The 20,701-nt window shown below is 40.8% G+C and overlaps 1 protein-coding gene, 1 long non-coding RNA gene and 1 other non-coding gene across 6 annotated transcripts in view; 2 read left to right on the top strand and 1 right to left on the bottom strand.

Moving 5' to 3' along the window:
* The first annotated feature begins 6,460 nt into the window (after positions 1 to 6,460).
* On the top strand, positions 6,461 to 8,058 carry LOC113929537. Its single transcript, XR_003522230.1, has 3 exons — positions 6,461 to 6,982; positions 7,437 to 7,504; positions 7,892 to 8,058. It is a non-coding gene; the product is annotated as an uncharacterized LOC113929537 (long non-coding RNA).
* Positions 7,212 to 7,345, top strand: LOC113930073. The gene has a single exon (XR_003522443.2). It is a non-coding gene; the product is annotated as a small nucleolar RNA SNORA13 (small nucleolar RNA).
* Positions 8,059 to 10,289: 2,231 nt separating the features above from the next.
* The window catches only part of EPB41L4A (erythrocyte membrane protein band 4.1 like 4A), a 240,904-nt gene continuing 230,492 nt past the window's right edge, over positions 10,290 to 20,701 (bottom strand). For 3 of the 4 annotated variants that reach the window (XM_027606510.2, XM_027606511.2, XM_027606508.2), the window contains 5 exons: positions 17,044 to 17,091; positions 16,375 to 16,443; positions 15,211 to 15,321; positions 13,864 to 13,945; positions 10,290 to 10,551 (listed from right to left, as the gene is read on the bottom strand). In XM_027606510.2, coding sequence (XP_027462311.1) covers positions 10,423 to 10,551; positions 13,864 to 13,945; positions 15,211 to 15,321; positions 16,375 to 16,443; positions 17,044 to 17,091 — 439 coding nt within the window. In that variant the 3' untranslated portion in view covers positions 10,290 to 10,422. The remainder of the gene's footprint in view (positions 10,552 to 13,863; positions 13,946 to 15,210; positions 15,322 to 16,374; positions 16,444 to 17,043; positions 17,092 to 20,701) is intronic. The other variant, XM_027606509.2, reaches the window with a different exon arrangement.

The raw sequence follows: 20,701 nt of genomic DNA on the forward strand, positions 1-20,701 counted from the left end.
CAGCACATTAAAAGGACCATACACCATGATCAGTGGGATTTATTCCAGGGATGTGAAGCTAGTTCAACATCTGCAAATCAATCAATACGATATACAACATTAACAAAATGAAGGATAGAAATTACAGGATCATCTCAAAAGATGCAGAAAAAGCATTTGACAAAATTCAACAGCCATTCATGATAAAACTCTCAAAGTGGCTATAGAGGGAACATATCTCAATACAATGAAACCATATGCTATATACGCCACATATGACAAGCCCATAACTAACATCATACTCAGTGAAAAACTGAAAGCCTTTCCTCTGGGAACAGGACCAGGATGCCCACTCTTGCCACTTTTGTTTAACATGGTACTGGAAGTCATAGCTAGGTTAATTAGGCAAGAAAAAGAAATAAAAGGTATCCAAATCAAAACAGAAAAAAACCCGTCTCTATTTGCAGATGACATAATATATATAAAAAACCCTAAAGACCACCAAGAAACTTAGAACTAATAAATGAATTCAGTAAACCTGCAGGATACAAAATCATTATACAAAAGTCAGTTGTGTTTCTATACACAAAACTAACAGAAAGAGAAATTAAGAAAACAATCACAGTTACAATTACATCAAAAAGAATAAAATACCTAGGAATAAACTTAACCAAGGAGGTGACAGACCTGTACACTGAAAACTGTAAGACACTGACAAAGAAAGTCGAAGAAGACACAAATAAATGGAAAGATGTTCAGTGCTCACGGATTAGAAGAATTAACATTGCTAAAATGTCCATATCACCCAGAGCGATCTACAGATTTGACACAATTCCTATCAAAATTCCAATGGCAGTTTTCACAGAAATAGAACCCTGAATTTATATGAAACCACAAAAGACCCCAAATAGCCAAAGCAATCTTGAGAAAGAACAAAGTTTATGTCATTAAAGTGACTCTTGGTGGTCTCCCTTGGTAGCTTCAGGGTTGGGGCAGCTTGCCAAAGGAACCAACCATGTGACTAGAGAGCTGGAATTTTCAGCCCCACCCACCCATGCCCATCTCTGGAGAAGTGGGAGGGGTTGGAAATTTTGCTCTGTCACCAATAACCAGTGATTTAACCAATCATGTCTATGTAGTGGACTCTCCATAAAAACTCCTAAACAAGGAGGTTCAGGGAGCTTCTGGGTTAGGTAACACATCTAAGTGTTGGGAGGGTAGCATGCCCAGAGAGGTCACAGAAGCTCCATGCTCCACCCAACACCGTAACTTGCACTAGTCATCTCTTATATTTGGCTGTTTCTGAGTTGTGTCCTCTTTAATATACTGGTAATAGTAAGTAAAGCATTTTCTGAGAGTCTGAGTCATTGTAGTGAATTATCAAACCTGCGGTGGGGGGAGGGTCACGTTAACCCTCAAATTTCTGGCTCGGCAAAAGTGTGAGTAGCCTGGCCACCCCAAAGCAGCTTGCAAATGAAATGGGGACAGCTTGTGGGAGTGAGCTCCTAACCTGTGGGGTCTGATGCTAATTCCAGGGAACTACTAGACACCCAGTTGATGTCAAAGAGTCAGAGAACTGGTTGGTATGAGGGAAAAATACTAAGAATAATGAACAACTTTCTGCCAACAAATTCGAAAACATGGCAGAAATGGACATGTTCCTAGAAAGAAGACTTACCAAACATAACTAAAGAAAAAACCTGAATGGTCCTATAACCATTAAAGAAAGTGAATCAGTAGTTTAACTTCTTTTCACAAAGAAAATACTAGACCCAGATAGTTTTAAAAGTATGTGGTTTATTTTTTAAATTAAAAAAATTAATTCTGATATTATCTTAAATTTTTTGGAGAAGAGAAAAAGAGGAAAAGTTACCCAAGTAATTTCATAAAGCCATTTCAGGCATACTCCACAGAACATTTCCCTGATTGATGTTTTCCCAGTAAATTCCCTCTCGTATTTAATTCTCCAATGTCATACAACATACATATCTCTCAAAACAACATTTCAACTGAGATTTATGTAGGAAATATTTTATTTAGCACCCCAAACTCAATATAACATTTTTACCAATAACAACAACAAAAGTGTAGGAAATAAATGCCCTGAGTTGCATTAGAAACATTTGGTAAAATGTTCACATCATGTCAACAAATCAAAAAGCATCCTGAATATCAATGAAGGGGATATTCCATATAAATGCTACTGGTGATAAAAGAAACATTAAAATATCATCCTCAGTGTGAATCATTCTCTGTCACATTTCCACAGTGCCCTTCATATTTCATATTGCCCTTTTTTCCCTAGTTGTATAGAATAAGAACTAAAAAGGTTGAGAAAGTGTTAAGGAATTCAATGGAGAAGGAAGAAAAGCAAGCAGAAAAGCAGTAACAATGAAAGGGAGTATGTTACTGCTGACAAAGCAACTATTTGTTAACTATATTGTTTAGTGATTCAGGAAGCAAAGTTATGAATATTTACATCCCAACGTTAAACTTTGTTATTTTATAGAGGTTTGCTTACCATATTATAGTTACATTTTAGTAAACTGGTTTGGGTTAACAAGTAACTTATTACAATTATACCATTTAAAATAAAAAGAAATAGGCTCCCAGTTAAGGTTTTTGCACAGAACATCTGATTTTCAGAAACAAATTACTAATATTAAGTAGGTATCTGTATAATTTCACATCAAAACTATCAAAGACAGGATGAGAAAGATAACCACAGTCCCATCTCATCCATAAATGTAAGTGCAAAAATTCTAAACAATATTTTTTGAAATGACAAATTTGGTTTCTTTCAGAAATGGAAGACTGGTTCAACATCAGAAAAATGCATTAATGCAGAGTGCCTGGATGGTGCAATCAGTTAAGTGGTTAAGAATCTGACTCTTGGTTTTGGCTCAGGTCATGATCTCAGGGTAGTGAAATGGAGTCCTGTGTCCGGCTCAATGCGGAGTCTGCTTAAGAGTCTCTCTCCCTCTCCCTCTGCCCCTCCCCCTGCCTTCTCTCTCTCTCTCTCTCTCTAAAATAATAAACCTTTAAAAAAAAAAGAAATTGCATTAATGCAATTCACATGAACAAATTATAAGAAAAAAAATACATTCATCTCAACAGAGGCAGATAAAACATCTAATAAAATTCAACATTCATTTATGATTAAAAAAACTATTAGCAAACTAGATATATATGGAAACTCCCTTAACTTGATGAACAATAGGAAATACATAAAAATGTCATCCACATCATACATATGTGCTGAAACTTCAAAAGCATTCCTTTAAAATCATGAACAAGGGGCGCCTGGGTGGTTCAGTCGGTTAAGCGTCTGCCTTCAGCTCAGGTCATGATCCCAGGGTCCTGGGATGGAGCCCCACATCGGGATCCCTGCTCAGCAGGGAGTCTGCTTCTCCCTCTGACCCTCCCCCCTCTGCCGCTCTCTCTCATGTAAATAAATAAAATTTTTTAAATAAATAAAATAAAATCACAAACAAGGCAAGGATGTCTAATATCATCTCCCTATTAGACACTGTCCTAGAGGCCCTAGTTTGGACGTTCTTTGCCACACGCACACACACACACACATACACTCACACAAGAATTAGGAAGAAATAAGCTTCTGTAGGAAATATGATTTTTTAAGAAGAAAACCCCCCAAAATTTACAGATGACTTGAAATTATAAAAAGTATTCAAATTATTTAGTATCTATTGGATATTAATTTGGATCTATAGCACCCACCATAACAAATATTGACTCTATATGGTTAGAATGAAATGTGCATAGCTTATCTGCAAAATCTTATGTTCCTGATGAGAACACTGGAGTGGGGCAAGAAGGAGTGGGGTAAGAAAAACAGCTCACTTCTCACTCTGCCCCTTACAGGGTGTGTTGCTTTTTTTCTTGCTGCCAACAAATTAACACAAATTTAGCAGCTTAAAACAACACAAATTTATGATCACACCTCTGTAGGTCAGAAGTCTGGCATGAGCATCACTGGCTAAAATCAAAGCATCAGCAGGGCTGTACTTTTTTCTGGAGACTCTAGGGGAGAGTCTGTTTCCATGCTCATTCAGGATGTTGGCAGAATTCAGTTTCATGCAGTTGTAGAAATGAAGTCCCTGGTTCCTTGCTGTTAGCAGAAGGCCATTCCCAGCTTCTAGAGCTGAAACTGTATTCTTTGGCTTCAAAGATCTTCCTCCTCCAGTTTCAAAGCTAGCAATAGAAGGTTGAGTCCCTCTCCTGCCTTCTCTTCTGCCACATCTCTAATTCTTCTGCCTTCCTCTTCAATTTTTCTCTCTCCATATCATGGTCCCCAACGTTAATCACATCTGAAAAGCCTCTTTTACTCTATAATGAAACATCCACAGGCTCAGGAGATGAGGACGTGGACATCTTTGGGGGACCATGCTTACTGCCTACTGCACAAGGAACCCCAGCTTGTTCCATGTTTGCACTAACACCACACGCAGCTTGCACGTCCTTACGTAACGCCTCAGCCCCAGTAGGCAAAGGTGGTGGGAAAACTAGGCAGAAAATATCCTCTACATTTTTCTTTTGTCCATGCTGCTTGCCTTGGTTTAATTATTGGATTTTCCTTATCAGGCTGTGTGAGTTTGAAGTAGACAGAAAGATGAAGAATTTAGAATGGATTTCCTGACACCAACACTCATCCAATAATTGGAACAAATGCCTCCCCTCTGTCTACTCTTGAACCATCCAGAGTTTGGGAAAGAAATATAAAGGGGAGAATAGGAAAGTGTAAGGTGGGAACAAAAATGTCAAGCCATTAAAAGAAAAACATCAACATATTTCTCCTTTCCTTAAGAACTCAACCCAAGAAGATTCCACACCTGGGACAGGAATAGACAAGAGGAAGAGCCAAGCTCATGAGAGTCATTTGTTGTATGTTACTATGCATTACACGGTGTTAGATGATTCCACAAGACTTTCTTAATTCTTTAAACTAACATGTGGTTCATGGGTATAGTTATCCTATAAATGAGGAACCTTGGGGCTCAAAGAGGTGGTTATTTGCCTAGGAGAACAAGTGTCAGAGCTGGATTTAAACCCAGGTCTGCTGGCTGCTCCAGCCCAAGGGAAATTTCTCTCCCTCACTGTTCCCTAGCAAGAAGGCAAGATTGAGATTTGTTATAAACCCCACACTGTACCATTCAATGTCTTGACATTATACTCCTAGAGGTATCCTCCTTCCCCAACCTTTTCTCCCCCAGATGTTACAGTGACTTCCTAATAAAGGTCTGCGCTATTTCCTTTCTTGTGATCATTACACATTTACTCCTTCTGTCTGTCCCCAGTTGTCCCCGAGTTGCTGTTATCATTCAGGCTAGTCTTTGTGTGGGCTGCGGGCTTGAATTTTCTTTCTTTTTCCCTTCTTCCTTCTCTCTCTTTCTCTTTCACTAGCTTCAAAGAAACGAGTAAAGGTGCTGGGATGTGTTCTCTTGATGAGTCTCTGCTAGGACCTACAGGAGCAAGGAGACCCCCTGGCTATCACACAGCAGATCTCACTGCAGTCTCTATTCCTTCAATGCGTTAGGGTTATCAGGCAAAAAGCCAATTAACAACCTCTGCTTTATTTCTGTGGTAATAATTAATCAACTCTAAAATTTCAGCATAAAATCCCAACTCCTACCGCAAGTAGAAAGCCTCATATGATTTGCTCCTACCTGTCTCTTCTGCTGCATCTTAGGCCGTTCTGCGCTCCTCGGGCTGCTCCAGCCACACCCGCTGCTTCTCAGCACTGGAAATGTGACTAGTCTGAACTGAAATGTGCTGGAAGTATAAAATATACACCGGACTTTTAGGCAAAATATATCATTAATATATATCATTAATCATTAATGATTTTATATTGATTACATGTTAAGTTACTACTGAAATTAATTTAACTTGTTCTTTTTTACTTTTTTGTGGCAGTTCGAACACTGAAAATGTAATTTGTGGTTCGCATTGTTTCTATCACCTGTTTAGTGCCTTTCTGGCCCAACTAGAACGTAAGCCAGGACGCCTGTCGGGCTCATTCACACCTGATTTCCAGGCACTGAGGTCAGAGCCTGAAGCTAGTAAGTACCCTACAAATCTAGTCTTTGAATGAAGGACCTTACTCTTCCTCAGCCGGAGACTGAAGAACACGAGGTCTCAAGTCCTCTGAGCTACACCCGCAGCTCAGCGCTGACCACATGCTCCCAACACTGGGCGCGGGGTGGATGCACATCCACACGGGAGAAAACCTTCCTGGGCGAAGGGACTCGTCGCACAACGCAAAGGGAAAACCACAAGCCCTCGCCCCTCTGTCTTCTTTCCCCCTGGAGCCCCGCCCCACGGCCAATCACTGCGCACTTCGCCCTCGCGCCACACGGCGGCGTCTCGCGAGGGCGCGGCGGCCGGTGGTACAGTCCGTCCTCCCCGCGCCCCCCGGACAGTGGGTCCTTCCAGTCGTAGAAAAGCATTGTGGGAGAGGTCTGAGGCCTTTCTTGTTTCTGCGCCGGGTTACCGGGGAGCTGCTCTCCGTCTTCCGGAATGGCGGGGACCTCGGCGTGCACGGTTTCTTGGCCCCTAACGCGCCCGGGCGCCGGGCAGGGGCGCTCGGTCGCCCTGAGGGTGGTGAGACGCCTTTCGCAGCCGGGCCGGCCCCGAGGATCCCGTGCCCTGAGTCCGTGGAGGGCGGAGGGCGGAGGGCAGCGGCCTGGCCTCGGCCACGTTGCCAGTGGACCGTAGGAGGCTCCGAAGCGGCTCCCAGGCTGCGTACCCACGCCAGGAAATGGGAAATGGATGGGTTTGAGTGCATTTGATTTTATTGGTCATCGGCTGAGTGTCAGGGAGATACTCATATAAGCAGGGAATTTTTTCGTGTGAAAGAGAAAGGCCTCACGGCATCACAGTTAAGATCAAGTCAGCGTAGGAGTAAACTGCCGTTTAAGGTTTAGATCTTGATAATTGTTTCAAGACGCAGAACTCGGCGAGAGTGTCCTCAACTTTGCAGGTGAGTTTGCATGTTAGTGCAAGAAAAACCAGTTGCCTCGCAGCTTGAAAGTTTTAACCACGTAAAATATTTTAAATTGCAGTTCTCGTTACCTAGTTTGGGGTTTGAATTGTAAAGGAAAATCTACAGCTGGAATTAATCCCTTTCCAGCTCTAACCCACAGAACAGTTCATTATGGGGTCAGCAACTTTGTGCCATAGATAGAGCAATCCTTATGCGCTTTTCTTGTAGCCTTTGTGTTGCCCGTTCACTTTTGGAAACTAGTGAATGTGGTGTCAAAAAAGGCATAAACTAAACACTTTGCAGCTCTTTCCTGCCCTTGAGTTTGGTATTTTTGGTGTAGGAGCTGCATAAGTAACAGTTGATGCTTTTACATTAGTTTACACCTGTGCTCTTGAGTTTGCCAACATGAGGTGTGTGTAGTTTTTCTTAACGGTTTTTAAATTTTGTGCAGGTGAAAGCTGGATGCTTGAAGCAAAGACTGCTGCCAGCTGAACACTGAGAGCACAAAGGTGACCTAAGGTAGGGTGATGCTACCTTGTAGTTCTGTCCTAAAGCAGTTACTCCTAATGCAAATTTTATCTTTCTAGATTGGGGTTCCTTTTCTCGTCGGTGTTAACTTAATTAGTATTAGTATTGCAACATCTGTAGTCAACAAGGTGAAGCTAACAGCAAATAGCGTGGCCTGTTCGTAGCTTATTTTTGAAATTTTAAGGTAACGTGTTTCTGTGTGTAGTATCTAAATTTCAAACACTTAGCCAAATCTCTGGTATGTTGTATGTGGACATTTAAAGCTGAGTCCAGACCTGCATAACTTAATGCAATTCAGAGGAGTATGAATTGTTTAATTAAGCGATGATACAGGTGAATATTTGCTTGTCAAATTGAATACTTTATTTTGTTTTTCAGGATGTCCTTGATGAAGAATTCAAAAACATAGGAAATCTTGACAAGAGTTGCTTGGATCATTTAAAACTCCCAGGAGCCTGAGGGGTACTAAAATTACTGCTTTTGGACAGTCTATAAAAACACACTTAAAACAGTAGGGCGACAAATAAATATTGTGCTTCATGGAGGCTTGTGTATTAAGTAATTAAGTACCGGCAAATAGCATTCTTCACTGAAAGATCAAAGGGAAAGGAGGGAGGGTTTCTCCTTCCTCCCCCAGCAACTTCAAAATGGTTAAATCTCAGTAGTTAAGATTAGTATTCAGTGCAACCAGTTAAGAATAGCCTTGTGAGATAGAAGTTTATGCTACACCCAAGGAGAAATAAGTGCTTTCTTTCAGTGCCTTCTGCATGATGAACTGAACTAGACTAGCTGGTTTCTAGGTCACAGGTGTTTTACATTGTCACTGCATTTTTATTTTTACTAGATGGCAGTTAGCACATCCTCTGCCTTCACTTTTCAGGAAAGAACAAATAGTCTGAGCATTCAAAAAATTTATTGAACTTTTCATTAATGTACTAGGAAGTGGGAACACAAGGGTGAGCAAAACAGTTCCTCCCTCTGGAAGCTGAGAGTTGAATGGCAGAAATGTCATCGCAAATATAAAACTTACTTTGTGAGACAAGTCCCATGCATGAGTTGACTAAGACAGAAACCTGAGAAAGCGGTTGAGCCTAAAGGTAGGTGTCATTTTTGCAAGGCAAAGTTGGGGATGGCATGTGCAGAGGCCTTGGGCTAGAAAAGGTCCAGATTTGTGATAGTTGTAGTTACTTTCCCTCTGAAGTGTCCTGATTTATAAATGAGTGCTTAATGAGGCTTGAAGGTGGCTGTTAGCGGAGCCCCGAGTATAACAAAACGAGCCTAAATAACAGGTAAGAGACCAGATCATTTACGGCTTTGTTTACCGCAAGGGGAAACCTAGGGTAGTTAATACCCGTCTGAGAAAGGCTGTGCTGGACCAGCTGGAGAGTACTGCAGTTGCCTAGGCCAGAGACAACCACCATGGCCCGGGGTGGTAAAATCTGTGGAGATTAGGTGTAGAGGGCAAAGCTCACAGGACTTGGTAATAGGGGAGGTGTCTATAACGACTGGTAGGTGTGTAGTCTTGCACTTTCACAAGCATAATGGTCCTAAATCCTGCTAGAGAGCAGCATTTTAAACTAGTTGAATTGGGATTGCCTTTGAGACATCTTTTAAGTGGCCTTCTGGCAGAACACTGGTCTATAGACTAAGCTATAGGAATACTTTAAGGCTACGGGCATAAATGAGATCCACCTAGAGGGAGAGGACTGAGCTTTTGAGTGAGAAATTGGCGAGGTAGAATAGCATCTTACTGAAGAGCAGTAAAGGATGGTCAGAAATGTAGAAAACAATGGAATACTGCACTAAAAATGTTGCAAGGCAGCCCAAAAGTTACCCTTGGGATTTGGTACACAAAGCAGTTTTAGTGACGTCTGTAGTGGAGCAGTGGGGGAGAGTCTTGGTTTAAAGTCAGGATTAGGAGATGGGTTGAGGACACAGGCTACAGATAACCCTTTCAAGAAACTTGAAGAGAGAAAGATAACTGGGGAGGGATTTGTGGTTGTGAAAGTTGGCTTTTTTTTTTGGTGGGAGAGTTAACAGTTTAAAACGAAGTCACAAGGGTCTAGCTGAGAGGAGTAAGTTGATAGGGATAAGGCTGAAGGAGATTGGGCTCCAAAGCACAGGTGCAGGGACAGACTAGTGTTGGTGGCAGCTCTGGAGAAATTTGTGGGAGGGAGGTGGTGAAATGTCCTGCATGAGTATTTCTATTTTCCCCGTGATAGTCACCCTCAAATGAATTAGTCTTTGGGGGAATTAGGTAGCTAGGCAGGATGGAGGGACCATTTGTGGTTGAGGGTCGTGAATTTATAAGCTGAGGTCAACTGAAATCCACGCAGTCTGTTTTCTGAAAACACAAGGACAGTAGAAATTAAAAGCAACACTTAAAAGCTTTTTACATTTGTAAATAACCAGTGGAACTTAATACCACAAAATACAGTATTACAAAGAACATTTATATGAAATAAAAACCATCTGCAGTCTGAAAGTGATGTGTCAGTCTTCATACATCTGTGCACAGGCTGAGAGCCACCTCGAGTTGGGAAGGACCTTTTCATCCACTTGGTGTGCTATTGCACAGCTAGGCAGCTGCACACCAGGGTTCCAGAGCTTTGATTGGAAGCATCTGGTCTTGGTCGTGGACACAAGATACTTGGAGTTTCCAGGAAGGAAAATAGGGCATCAAGTGAATGAGTTTTCACAAGACTATTCCAGTTACCAAAAAAAAAGGGCCCTTAAGCACAAATAATGCTGTTAAACCTTCAAAAGACGCAAAAGGTTTGATTTTTTTTTTTTTTCCGAAGAAACACTTGCAGGTCCAAGATACTTGAATAATTACAATTCACAGTTTGAAAGTACAGGTGGCACACCCCCTTCCACCCCCAATCCCAGGCCCCTCTTCCCGGGCATTGTCAAGTCTCTATCTTGAGGCGTGAAGCTTGGACAGTTTTGACTGTTTTTGCCGTGTGTTTTCCAGCTAGATTGCTTGTAGATGTCTGAGATTTTTCTTCAATCAGGCTATCTTTAGATCCATTTCTTCTCTAGGAAAAAATAATATTCAAAAGATAAGATTCAGAGAAGAGAACAGTGAAATCAGTTTTATTAATACATCAGAAATCAAGACCTCAAATCACAAAATTTAAACTTCACAATATCAAAAGCAGTTCAATACTCAAGTTATAACATGAAGACTTTAAATCTTTAACGTTAAATCATAGTAACATGCATAATATGCTTTATGTATGAAAATTAGTCCTCGGGGAGCCTGGGTGGCTCAGTCGGTAAGGATCGGCCTTCAGCTCGGGTCATGATCCCAGGGTCCTGGGATTGAGCCCCGCACCGGGCTCCCTGCTCAGCAGGAAGCCTGCTCTCCCTCTCCCACTCCCCCTGCTTGTGTTCCCTCTCTCACTGTCTCTGTCAAATAAATAAAATCTTTAAAAAAAAAAAGTCAAGCATGCCAATTAAATGTCATTTTTCTGTGTAGTTATTCCTAAACTAAGCTCCAAGGTTGAATCAGGATCATTTTAGAGTGTGAGACATCTGTTGGAAATGGAAGATTTAATCATAAGGACCCTGTAGTGTGTCAGCGCAGGGGGATGGAAAGCTAATACAGGAGTTGGAAAAGGAGCAGGGAGGTTACCTAAAACAAGCCACTACCTTGTAAATTAGTCTACCATTAACCCTGTCCCCTCTGCCTGCTATCTTAAGGAAATAAAGTGAATCAGAGTCCCTCATCCATCCCACTTTCACCAGCCTGCATGGTGAGGTGAGATGAGGTGAGGTGGAGGCAGGCCAAGCCACTACCAGACCTCTGGCACCCTGGCAGAACTAGGACATGCAGCTTTGCTGCTTCCCTGTGTCACTCAAGTCCTTTCTTCCCATGGCAGCCAGATCAATGGGTTCTTTTTGGCACTTAGAATAAAATCCAGACTACTACTGTGGTGTCTAAAGCCCTGTGTTATCGGCCCCAACCCCCACCAGGCCAAGACCACACAGGGCTTTCAGCTCAACAAACACTCGGGCCCTTTACAGTTCTCCCACGCTCTTCCCTCTGCACATGGGTGGCTCGTCCCCTGCAAGGTTTCAGCTTTACACTTCGGTGTCTGAGATGGCTTTCTTTGACCACTCGTCTCTGTAAGGTGAGGTCACCTGTTGATTTGCTAACTCAGCCCTTTGTTTCTTTGTAATGGTTACTAATTTTTTTAATTTTCCCTGTTTTATGTGTTACATGTCTAGGCCAGGAGTCAGCAAACATTTTTCTGTGAAGGGCCAGACTGTGGACTACATCTGGTGGTTGTTACATGTTGCCCCCCCCCCCCCCCCCGCCCTTTAAAAGAGCCCTTTAAAAATGGAAAAGCCATTATCAGCTCCTGGGCTGTACAAAAACAGGCAGACCAGATTTAGCCTATAGACTAGTCTGTTGACTACCCAACGAGTGCCTGTCACTCTACATCTGCTCATTAGATGTTTGTTGAATTCAAAGTCAAAGGTGTCACAGAGACAAGCTTAGAATCAGTCAGTGCCACTGGTAAGAAGATGCACGGGAGTTGTTCTTGTACAGAGCAAAGTGAGAGCTATTCTCTCAATGTGCCTAAGTTGGAGATTCCTAAGTGATGGTGATTAGGGAGTCTAGAGTAGTTGGAAAAGCAAAACTACGATAAGATTCTTATTTGTACTGAGTCCAACTTCAAAAAGTTCTGAAAAATAATGCTTATTTATCCTCATAGTAACCTTAACAGGGTTACTACCTACATTGTACAAAAATTAAAGTTTAGAAGTTAAACGGTTTGTCCAAAGTCACACAAGTGCTATGTGGAGACAAGGAGACAAAAACGCAGGTCAATCTGAACGCAAAGCCTAAACTAATCTTGAATATAAATTTTTTAAAACTATTGACTTGAAACAAATTGTTTGGGCAACCTGTTAGCTCTCCCAGATCTATCTAATCAAAAATGAGGCAGACTTTGGTGGAAGTTGGGATCAACTACCTTGATCTCCATTCTGGACTGAGGCATTCACTCCCCCAGCTGCTGGAAGTGTTGGCTGCCCTACATCTCAAAAACTGAGCCCTTCCCCAGAAACTCCCCCAGGGCACCCCTTATCAAGTGACTTGCTCCATGGTGAATTTGAGTGTGTAAAGGCCCAAGAGCTTTGTGTCCAGGTGGGAGGGATTGGATGGACCATCTCAGCTCTAGAGCTCCCTGTGGAATCAGCTGATGCTTTATTGGGAGTACACCACACACTTCCACTCTTGCCTTTCACTTCCCAAGTGTTGGTCCTAAGAGTGTTTTCTAATAAACTTCCTCCTTGTAAACCTCAATCTCAGAATCTCTTCCCAGGGAGCCTAAGTTAAATCAGCATAGGCTTCTCTGTCCCTACTCAAGTCAATGACAAAAATGTATCAGGAGAAACAAAGGGCAGCATATGACAAGTAACGCTGGAGTCCGTTTTCTTAAGTTGTCCATAAACTCCCTGAATTTACATACAAAACTATGTATGTGCTTACATGCATTTTTATGGGACAGAAACAGCAGTTATAACTGCTTTCCACAGGGATCCAGGATCTAAAAACTGAAAACCACACACTGCGAACAGTGGGCTGACATTGATCCATTATAAACATCAACTTTGTTCTTAGAGTGAAGGTTTAACCAGATATAAATCCATCCAATGATCTTACACAACCTACTATTTCCTCTTATTTACCATGAGAGATGGTGTTAAACACCTTGCTGCAATATGTTTGTGACAGTGCTCTCCTGATATATCTAATTCAGCTGAGTATTAAATTGACTTTGTTAAGGCAGCTAGATGCTCTACTATGTCCTTGAATTCCCTTTTAACCACATTTTTTTAAACATTTCCAGAACAAAAGTAATTCTCTTTGATGGAGAAGACAGAAATAAAATAGGACTTGAGTAATTCTGTCTGCCATTAGTTAACAATAGAACATCTACCCTGCTGTGAGTCTATCACTTTCTCCTTGCTTCTCTGGCTCAAAAAATATCTAAAAGAATTTTTTTTTTTTAATTAGTGAAACCATTGTTTCTTCATTCTGGTTCCAAACCATCTTATCATCTCTGTTATCCTTGGCTTTGCTCCAAGCATCAGATCACTTGAGACCTTGCACTAGCTCTAGCTCTCACTTCTAACATAACTCTACCCACGTTGTGCCTTGCCTTGATCATGTAACCCTCCTTCCTTCTTCCACACTCTGTATACCTTCTTTTAAAATTACAGAATCTCAGAGTGAAGTTAGAGATTCATTGCTCTATTTCCCCCAAAAGACCTTTCAGAAAAGTACTTCTGAAAAATTGTCATCAGTACCAACACCTTAAAACTTCATTACCAACCTGATGAACCGTGGAGCCACCAGAACCCTGAGCATCTGAAGAACGGGTCACAGGAAGTGGAGGTACCAGATCCGTTTTTGAACTGCAGAGAATTTGTTTTAGAATTAAGGATTGAAACAGTACCTAGAATCACAGCTTGCGCTGGAAGAGGATTACAGGATAGAAAGCATGTTTTATATACCTTCATATTCCTTACAGTGCCTATACAGTGCTTTACACAGAGAGGTGTTTAATAAATGTTTTTGAATTAAGTTGAGCAGGTTAGGTAACTTGTTCAAAATCACAGGAAATACATAGGAGAACCAAGAATAAAACAGGTGTGGTTCCCATGTGCTTTTGTTACTGTGACATGTATAAATGGCTTTTTGATTTGTTTCCAGAGAAGCATTTATTGGCCATTTATTCTTTTTCTATAAACCTATGAGGCTATAAATAGCCAGGCTCTACATTTTACAAACGAAACAAAAAATAAACAAAACCTGGCCTATACCTCTCTCTGCTGGGTTAGTCTATCTCCAAATTTATTGTTAGTCTATCTCCCAATTTAAAATTTTGAGCCTTAATTCAGAGTTCAATGATTAACATTCCTACCCAGCAATACCAAGTACATGATGCATAATTATTTCGTTAGCATATTCATTTAAAATATAGCACCTATTGTGACCATAGTGTGAGATATGGTCACTTTCCTCAAAAGAAAAACTAAATACAAAGAAATGACTGCAACACATATTTGCTGTAGTAAAAGAAAATGTCCTCAGATCAGAAAGAAACTTATGCCACTTCTCTCAAATAAGGATGCATTATTCATAACAGAATAGTTCATACATCTTCTTCTTCTAAAAGTTTCAGTGCAGGGGCACCTGGGTGGCTCAGTCGGTTAAGTGTCTGCTTTGGCTCAGGGCAGGATCCAAGGGTCCTGGATCAAGCCCCACATCGGGCTCCCTGCTCACTGGGAAGCCTGCTTCTCCCTCTCCCTCTGCCATATGCCCCGACTTGTGCTCTCTGGCATGCTCTCTCTCTCTCTATCCCTGTCAAATGAATAAATAAAAATCTTAAAAATAAATAAAAGTTTCAGTACATAGCTTGGAGGTGTCATGATTTAGCCTAAGTATGGTCTAGCTCTGTGCCATCCAATACGGTTACCATTGCCATACAGGGCTATTTAAATTTAAATTAATTAAAAATAATAATATTAAATTTTCAGTTTCTTTGTCACACTAGCCACCTTTCAAATAATAGCCACAGATACAGAACATTTCCATCATTGCAGAAAATCCCATTATACTGTGCTGTTCTGGACCTGGAACCATGTAGGGGATGATGTACTCAAGCTTGCCTACTTACTTCACCTCTGAGAGAACAGATCGCTCTCCATCTGAACACTGGGACCGGCGATACTGGCGGTAACTTCGCGGCGAATGGGAATGCCTGATGCGGATTGGGTCACCTTGAGTCCTGAACAAGCAACCAAAAATGTGGAAACAAACCAGAAGTCAGAACAGGATAATTTGGAATTTTCCGTTAAGGTGGAAACCACAGAAGAATAAGACTTCAAGAGTTTAAAAAGAACTTGGTCCCTCTGAGCCTGTAAAGCATAAGTGGCTTAAATTTCACAAGCTAACAACAGAACACTTCTCCTTTGACCAAACATGAAAATGACACTCTAGTATTTGTATGTATGTGGGGGTATATATATATATTCTCTAAATGAAAAAATTTTTAATGAAACTATTCCCAGTTGAATTTTTTCCAAAAGTGTGTAAAAAAAAACCCTACAATACAGACAAAATGGCATTCCTACCAGAAAAAGTTGGTCCTTGTCCTAACTACTAATTAGCCCATCATTAAGAATTCAATCTTTGGCCCAAAGATAAGGAGAGGTAGGAAATGGGAGTTGGGGAGAGTGTGTACAAACCTGCTGTTTGACCAGAGTGGGAAGCGAGCAGGGGTTACAGAGGGACATAAAGCAATGAAGTAGAATCCCACTTTCTCTTAACTAATTATAGCAGGACAGAAAACAGAGTAAATAGATCGTCTTACGCTGCATCCTATACTGAACGATGATTAGGGAGTCCTGTTATGCTTCCATGAAGCATGTTCCATGTGCTAGTTCTATGACAGGGATTGCATTGGGCTTATATGACAGGATTTGTGGCCAACATAATTCTCTGGGCATTAAAGTAATGAATAAGAAGAAACATTGTTACCAATCAGTGAATATCTCAAAAAAGGAATTTTTATTTTAAAACTGACATTAATCATCAAAAGCCCCCTTGTAGCTACCACATACAAACAGGCAGTTAACAGGAGATGACAGTGACTGTAGGACAGAGTAACAGTTAGCTTTAACACACCCTTTTCTACCTCTTTCCCTAAAGTTGCAATTTTAGTTGAAACTCAAAAACAAATTAAAGCACTTCATGGAACACCAATGAAGAGTAAGAATGGATTATTTACTAATAAGTATTAGTAAAACTTTTGTGAAAAGATTTTCAAAGACATACGCACTCTATTTTAGTATATGGAATCTCTTTTAATTGTTCTTCAGACAATCCAGAAGGATCCACAAGTTCCTTTCTAGAAGGGAATGTGCAAGAAAATTAAAGTTATGATGCTGATATGAATACTAATACCTTTCACAATCGGCAGATGGGTTTTCCCTTCCTAATCGTGTCCCAAAACACAATGTTAGTAAAACTAAGAGAAACATAAGCCAGGAACAAAGATTAAAAAACTAGAATGTATTCAAGCAAAAACAGGGGGGGAAAAAAAAAAACCCTTTTCTGTAGCTCTTTTTTTCCAGTTTTTCTATATCCAGAATGTAGAGGACTCTCCACCCGTTATCTCCCTACAAAAAATCGGCTTCTCTCCCCTGTAGTAGGCATCTTTTTTCCTTCTGAATCTGTTTTCCTTGGTATTTACTTGTAAACTATTGGCCAGTCTGAGGCCCATTTACAGGTAAGGCTAACTGGTCTAAAGGGAGGACTACCTGTAGAGGGGCTGCTGGCCTGAGAAGGCACCACCATGGGAGGGCGGTGTTCCACACAATGATAGCAAAGTAGACCATGGGACAGGCTTCAGCCAGAGGCTGCCTCTTGGTGACCAGTGGTCTTCCTCGTAAATGCCTTAACACTACACGGGTTTTAGAACAATAATAAGAGAAAAAGCAGTACTTACTGAATATGCTTCCATAACTCTTCTTTTGCTTGGATATCAGGGCTCCTCCTATGAAGAGAAAACACAAGACTCACATCTACAAACCTGTTTCATCTAACAATCTCACAGCTAACTTTAGCAGAGCAACATTCCTAGTTTTCAGACCTTGAAGTTCTTACTTGCCAGCTGGGACCACACAAGAAAAGACTGGGCAGGGAGAGCCAATGTGGAATAGTATAGAGACACCGGATAATTTATCTGCTAGCACTACTGAAGAAAATCACAGAACAACCAGCCACAACCAGGCAGGTTTTATGTGACGAATAGAGCTTAGAAGTTTAGGAGCAAATCCACACACCCTCCAGTGGTGATTTTACAATGAAGAGGATTCAGGGCTTCTGTTTCTGGTCCTTCTGGCTATTTCTAAGTAAAGGCAAAGAACTCATCCTGATTCTATTAATACGAATGATTTCCAACATGATCTATGATTACCTACTAGAAGCAGCAACCACAGGGAAAAGGAAATGGTGGGACAGCTCAGACCTGGCAGACTGTGCTAGTGACCCATCTTTCATATTACATCTGACACTGTGTTTCTGGGTCAAAGCATGGGCCCAGAAATGCTGGAACCTGTGTGTGACTCGTACTGTCACCCTCTATATGCCCTTCTCCATCCCCATCTACATACCCCACAAATCTCTTCTCTGAAAGCTACTCGAGTAGAAATTATACCACTACTTTTAGTTTCCTAGAATGAGAAATTGGAAGTCAGCATTCCTGTGTTCACCCTCCCAGTAATAGCAATGAATACTAGAAATCTATTATCACTGCAATTGTTGCACAGAACGACGTTTTTTCCTAGTGAGAAAATGATAAGCTTTCATTCATCCTTTCAACAGAACCAAGGCCTAATAAAGGCCCCAAAGAAAGGACCCAAACCCTAACGATTAAAAGGCCTGGAGGTTTGCAAAGCCACTGCAATACTCTGTCCTGTGGAATTTTACATTCATAATCTGTATGAACATTCTGGGCTCGATATCACTTTCTACAGATGATATTACCATTGTTTTCATTTTTCTCAGTTAATGAGGCACCACTGAGGCATTCTGGTAGGGCTTTCTGAGTCCACAGAATACAATAAGCTACTTTCTAGCAATTAAATTGACTAAGTGGTCTTTTTTTTTTCCCTTTGTGGGGGAAAAAAAACCTGTAAAGGTCTTTTAATCAATGCAAAAGGAATCAAAACACAGAAGATAAGGGGGAGAGGATGAAGCCTTGGTCTCAAACATATAAAAGGTGATTATTGTTAAATGTTGATGTTGTTATATAATAAAATTATACGCTTAAAAAAATCTTAAGAAATGCTTCTTTGGGGCTCCTGGGTGGCTCAGACAGCTGGGCATCTGCCTTCAGCTCAGATCATGATTCCAGGGTCCTGGGATCGGTTCCCACATCGGGCTCCCTGCTCCACGGAAGCCTGCTTCTCCCTCTCCCACTCCCCCTGCTTGTGTTCCCTCTCTCGCTGTGTCCCTCTCTGTCAAATAACTAAATAAAATCTTAAAAAAAAAAGGGATATTTGAAAGAAAGAAAGAAAGAAAGAAAGAAAGAAAGAAAGAAAGAAAGAAAGAAAGAAAGAAAGAAAGAAAGAAAGAAAGAAAGAAAGAAAGAAAGAAAGAAAGAAAGAAAGAAAGAAAGAAAGAAAGAAAGAAATGCTTCTTTGGAAGGATTTTCTGTAAGAAATCTGCCTTTCCTACATTTGGCTGGTGTGATTCACTAGACAATATGTTAACCCACTAAGTGATACTGTCAGAGAAGATGCTAAGATGCTAAGAAGATGCTAAAAAGCACTAAGCTATTCATTCCATTCCCAGAGGAAAGATGGTTCTGTTTTAACTATACACCAGCGTCTGATTCTCACAGAAGGTCACCCAACAGTCTACAGTATTACATCATATCTAGGTTGGGAGGCCGTTCTATTGATAATCATTCTTATCTCTGAAAGATGCGATAGTGTGGCTATCTTTGAGTTGACCTGGGTTCCTCAACCTCAGCACTACTGACATTTGGTGTCAGATAATTCTTTGCTATCGAGCGCTGTCCTGTGCATCGTAGGATGATTAGTAGCACCTACGCTCTCTACCCACCATGCTACTAATACCTCCCCAGGGTGACAAGCAAAAATTGTCTCCAGACACTGGCAAATGTCTCATGGAGGGCGGAACTGCCCCAGATCAGAAATGACTGGTCAAAGGTATGACCTGAAAGTAAAGTGGCTATGGTCGGGGGGAGGGGCTATGAGGCCAGGTCACTGCAGAGATCCATTATGTGGATGCTGAAACAGTGTTGGAAAGAATGACAGCGAGGCAGGAACCAAATCTTAAAAGAAAGAGGGAAGAAACCCAGGGCGCAGTTGATGAGCTACAGTAAAGTGGTGTAATTCTGATGGTATGAGATTCAAAACTGAGTGCTTTGAGGAAGGGGAGAGAGAGAATGAGAAAAAGCAATGAGGGGGCCCCCCTGACCACCACCCCAGGCTAGTGATGAGAGATGGTGAATGTGAACAATATACAAAAAACTTGGTAATACTGGATATTTCTGAGTGTTGGAATTGCAGGTAACTTTATTTCTTATTTATACTTAACTTACCTTTTCTGATTTATTTTTAGCCAAGAGAATTGCTAACCTTAGTTATTAGAAAAAAAAAAACCATAGATGTATTTTCATGTTTTAAAAAATTACTATTGTTGCAATTCCACAGGCTATGCCTTTCAGTCCCATCTTGTAAGAATTAGCAGAAATGTTATCTTAACCCAAATGGGAACATTAGTCTGTCCAGCCATAAATAAAGATCCTAAAAGATTCAGAAGTTTAGCCTATGTGTTTCAGTTCTATAGCATCTATAATAGTCATACATTTAAGGAAACTGAGTTCTGAAATGGCCAGTGGTCTCAAGCAGCTTTAGGGAAGGGAGAAGTTCCAAAGCTAAAGAAATAAAAAAAACCCTAATTTTCTCCAATTCCTAGACCACCTGTGATTTAACAGATGTAAACACAGGCAACATGCTAATGAGGAATGTATTATTTTTAGGCTTACATCTGCATACATTTAATCAATAATTTAGGATGAATTCAGGATCTGCAGCTCAACATCATTTTGTAGATTTAGAAAGCTGTGGGATTCCGACAACCATTTTTCTTAATTAAAAGGCCCTTAATTGTGCAGATGTTTTACTTGAACTCTCCAAATAAGTTCCTAAGGAAATGTTCTATTTCTATAAAAAATGCACATTAAGTCCAATATTAGTCCAGTATTTCTCAAAAAAAAAACCATCCCTCATCCACACTTTATACTAATAGTCCAATTTAAATATTCATTTTTAAGAGAAATTTGTTTGATGAGGTATCATTTAGAATCATCATCTTCCTTTCTTCCAAAACCCTAAAATAAGAATACTACTTCATAAATCTACAAAGGGTATATTAAAAAAAAAAAAAAGGTTTATTTATTTTAGAGAAAGAGCACACAAGTGGTGGGAGGGGTAGAGGGAGAGAATCTTTCAGGCAGACTCCCCACTGAGTGTGGAGCCTCATGTGGGGCTCAATCCCATGACCCACGAGATCACGACCTGAGCTGAAACCAAGAGTCAGACACTTAACCAACTGAGCCATCCAGGCAACTG

This window comes from Zalophus californianus, chromosome 5 (assembly GCF_009762305.2).
Source record: "Zalophus californianus isolate mZalCal1 chromosome 5, mZalCal1.pri.v2, whole genome shotgun sequence".
Lineage (NCBI taxonomy): Eukaryota > Metazoa > Chordata > Mammalia > Carnivora > Otariidae > Zalophus > Zalophus californianus.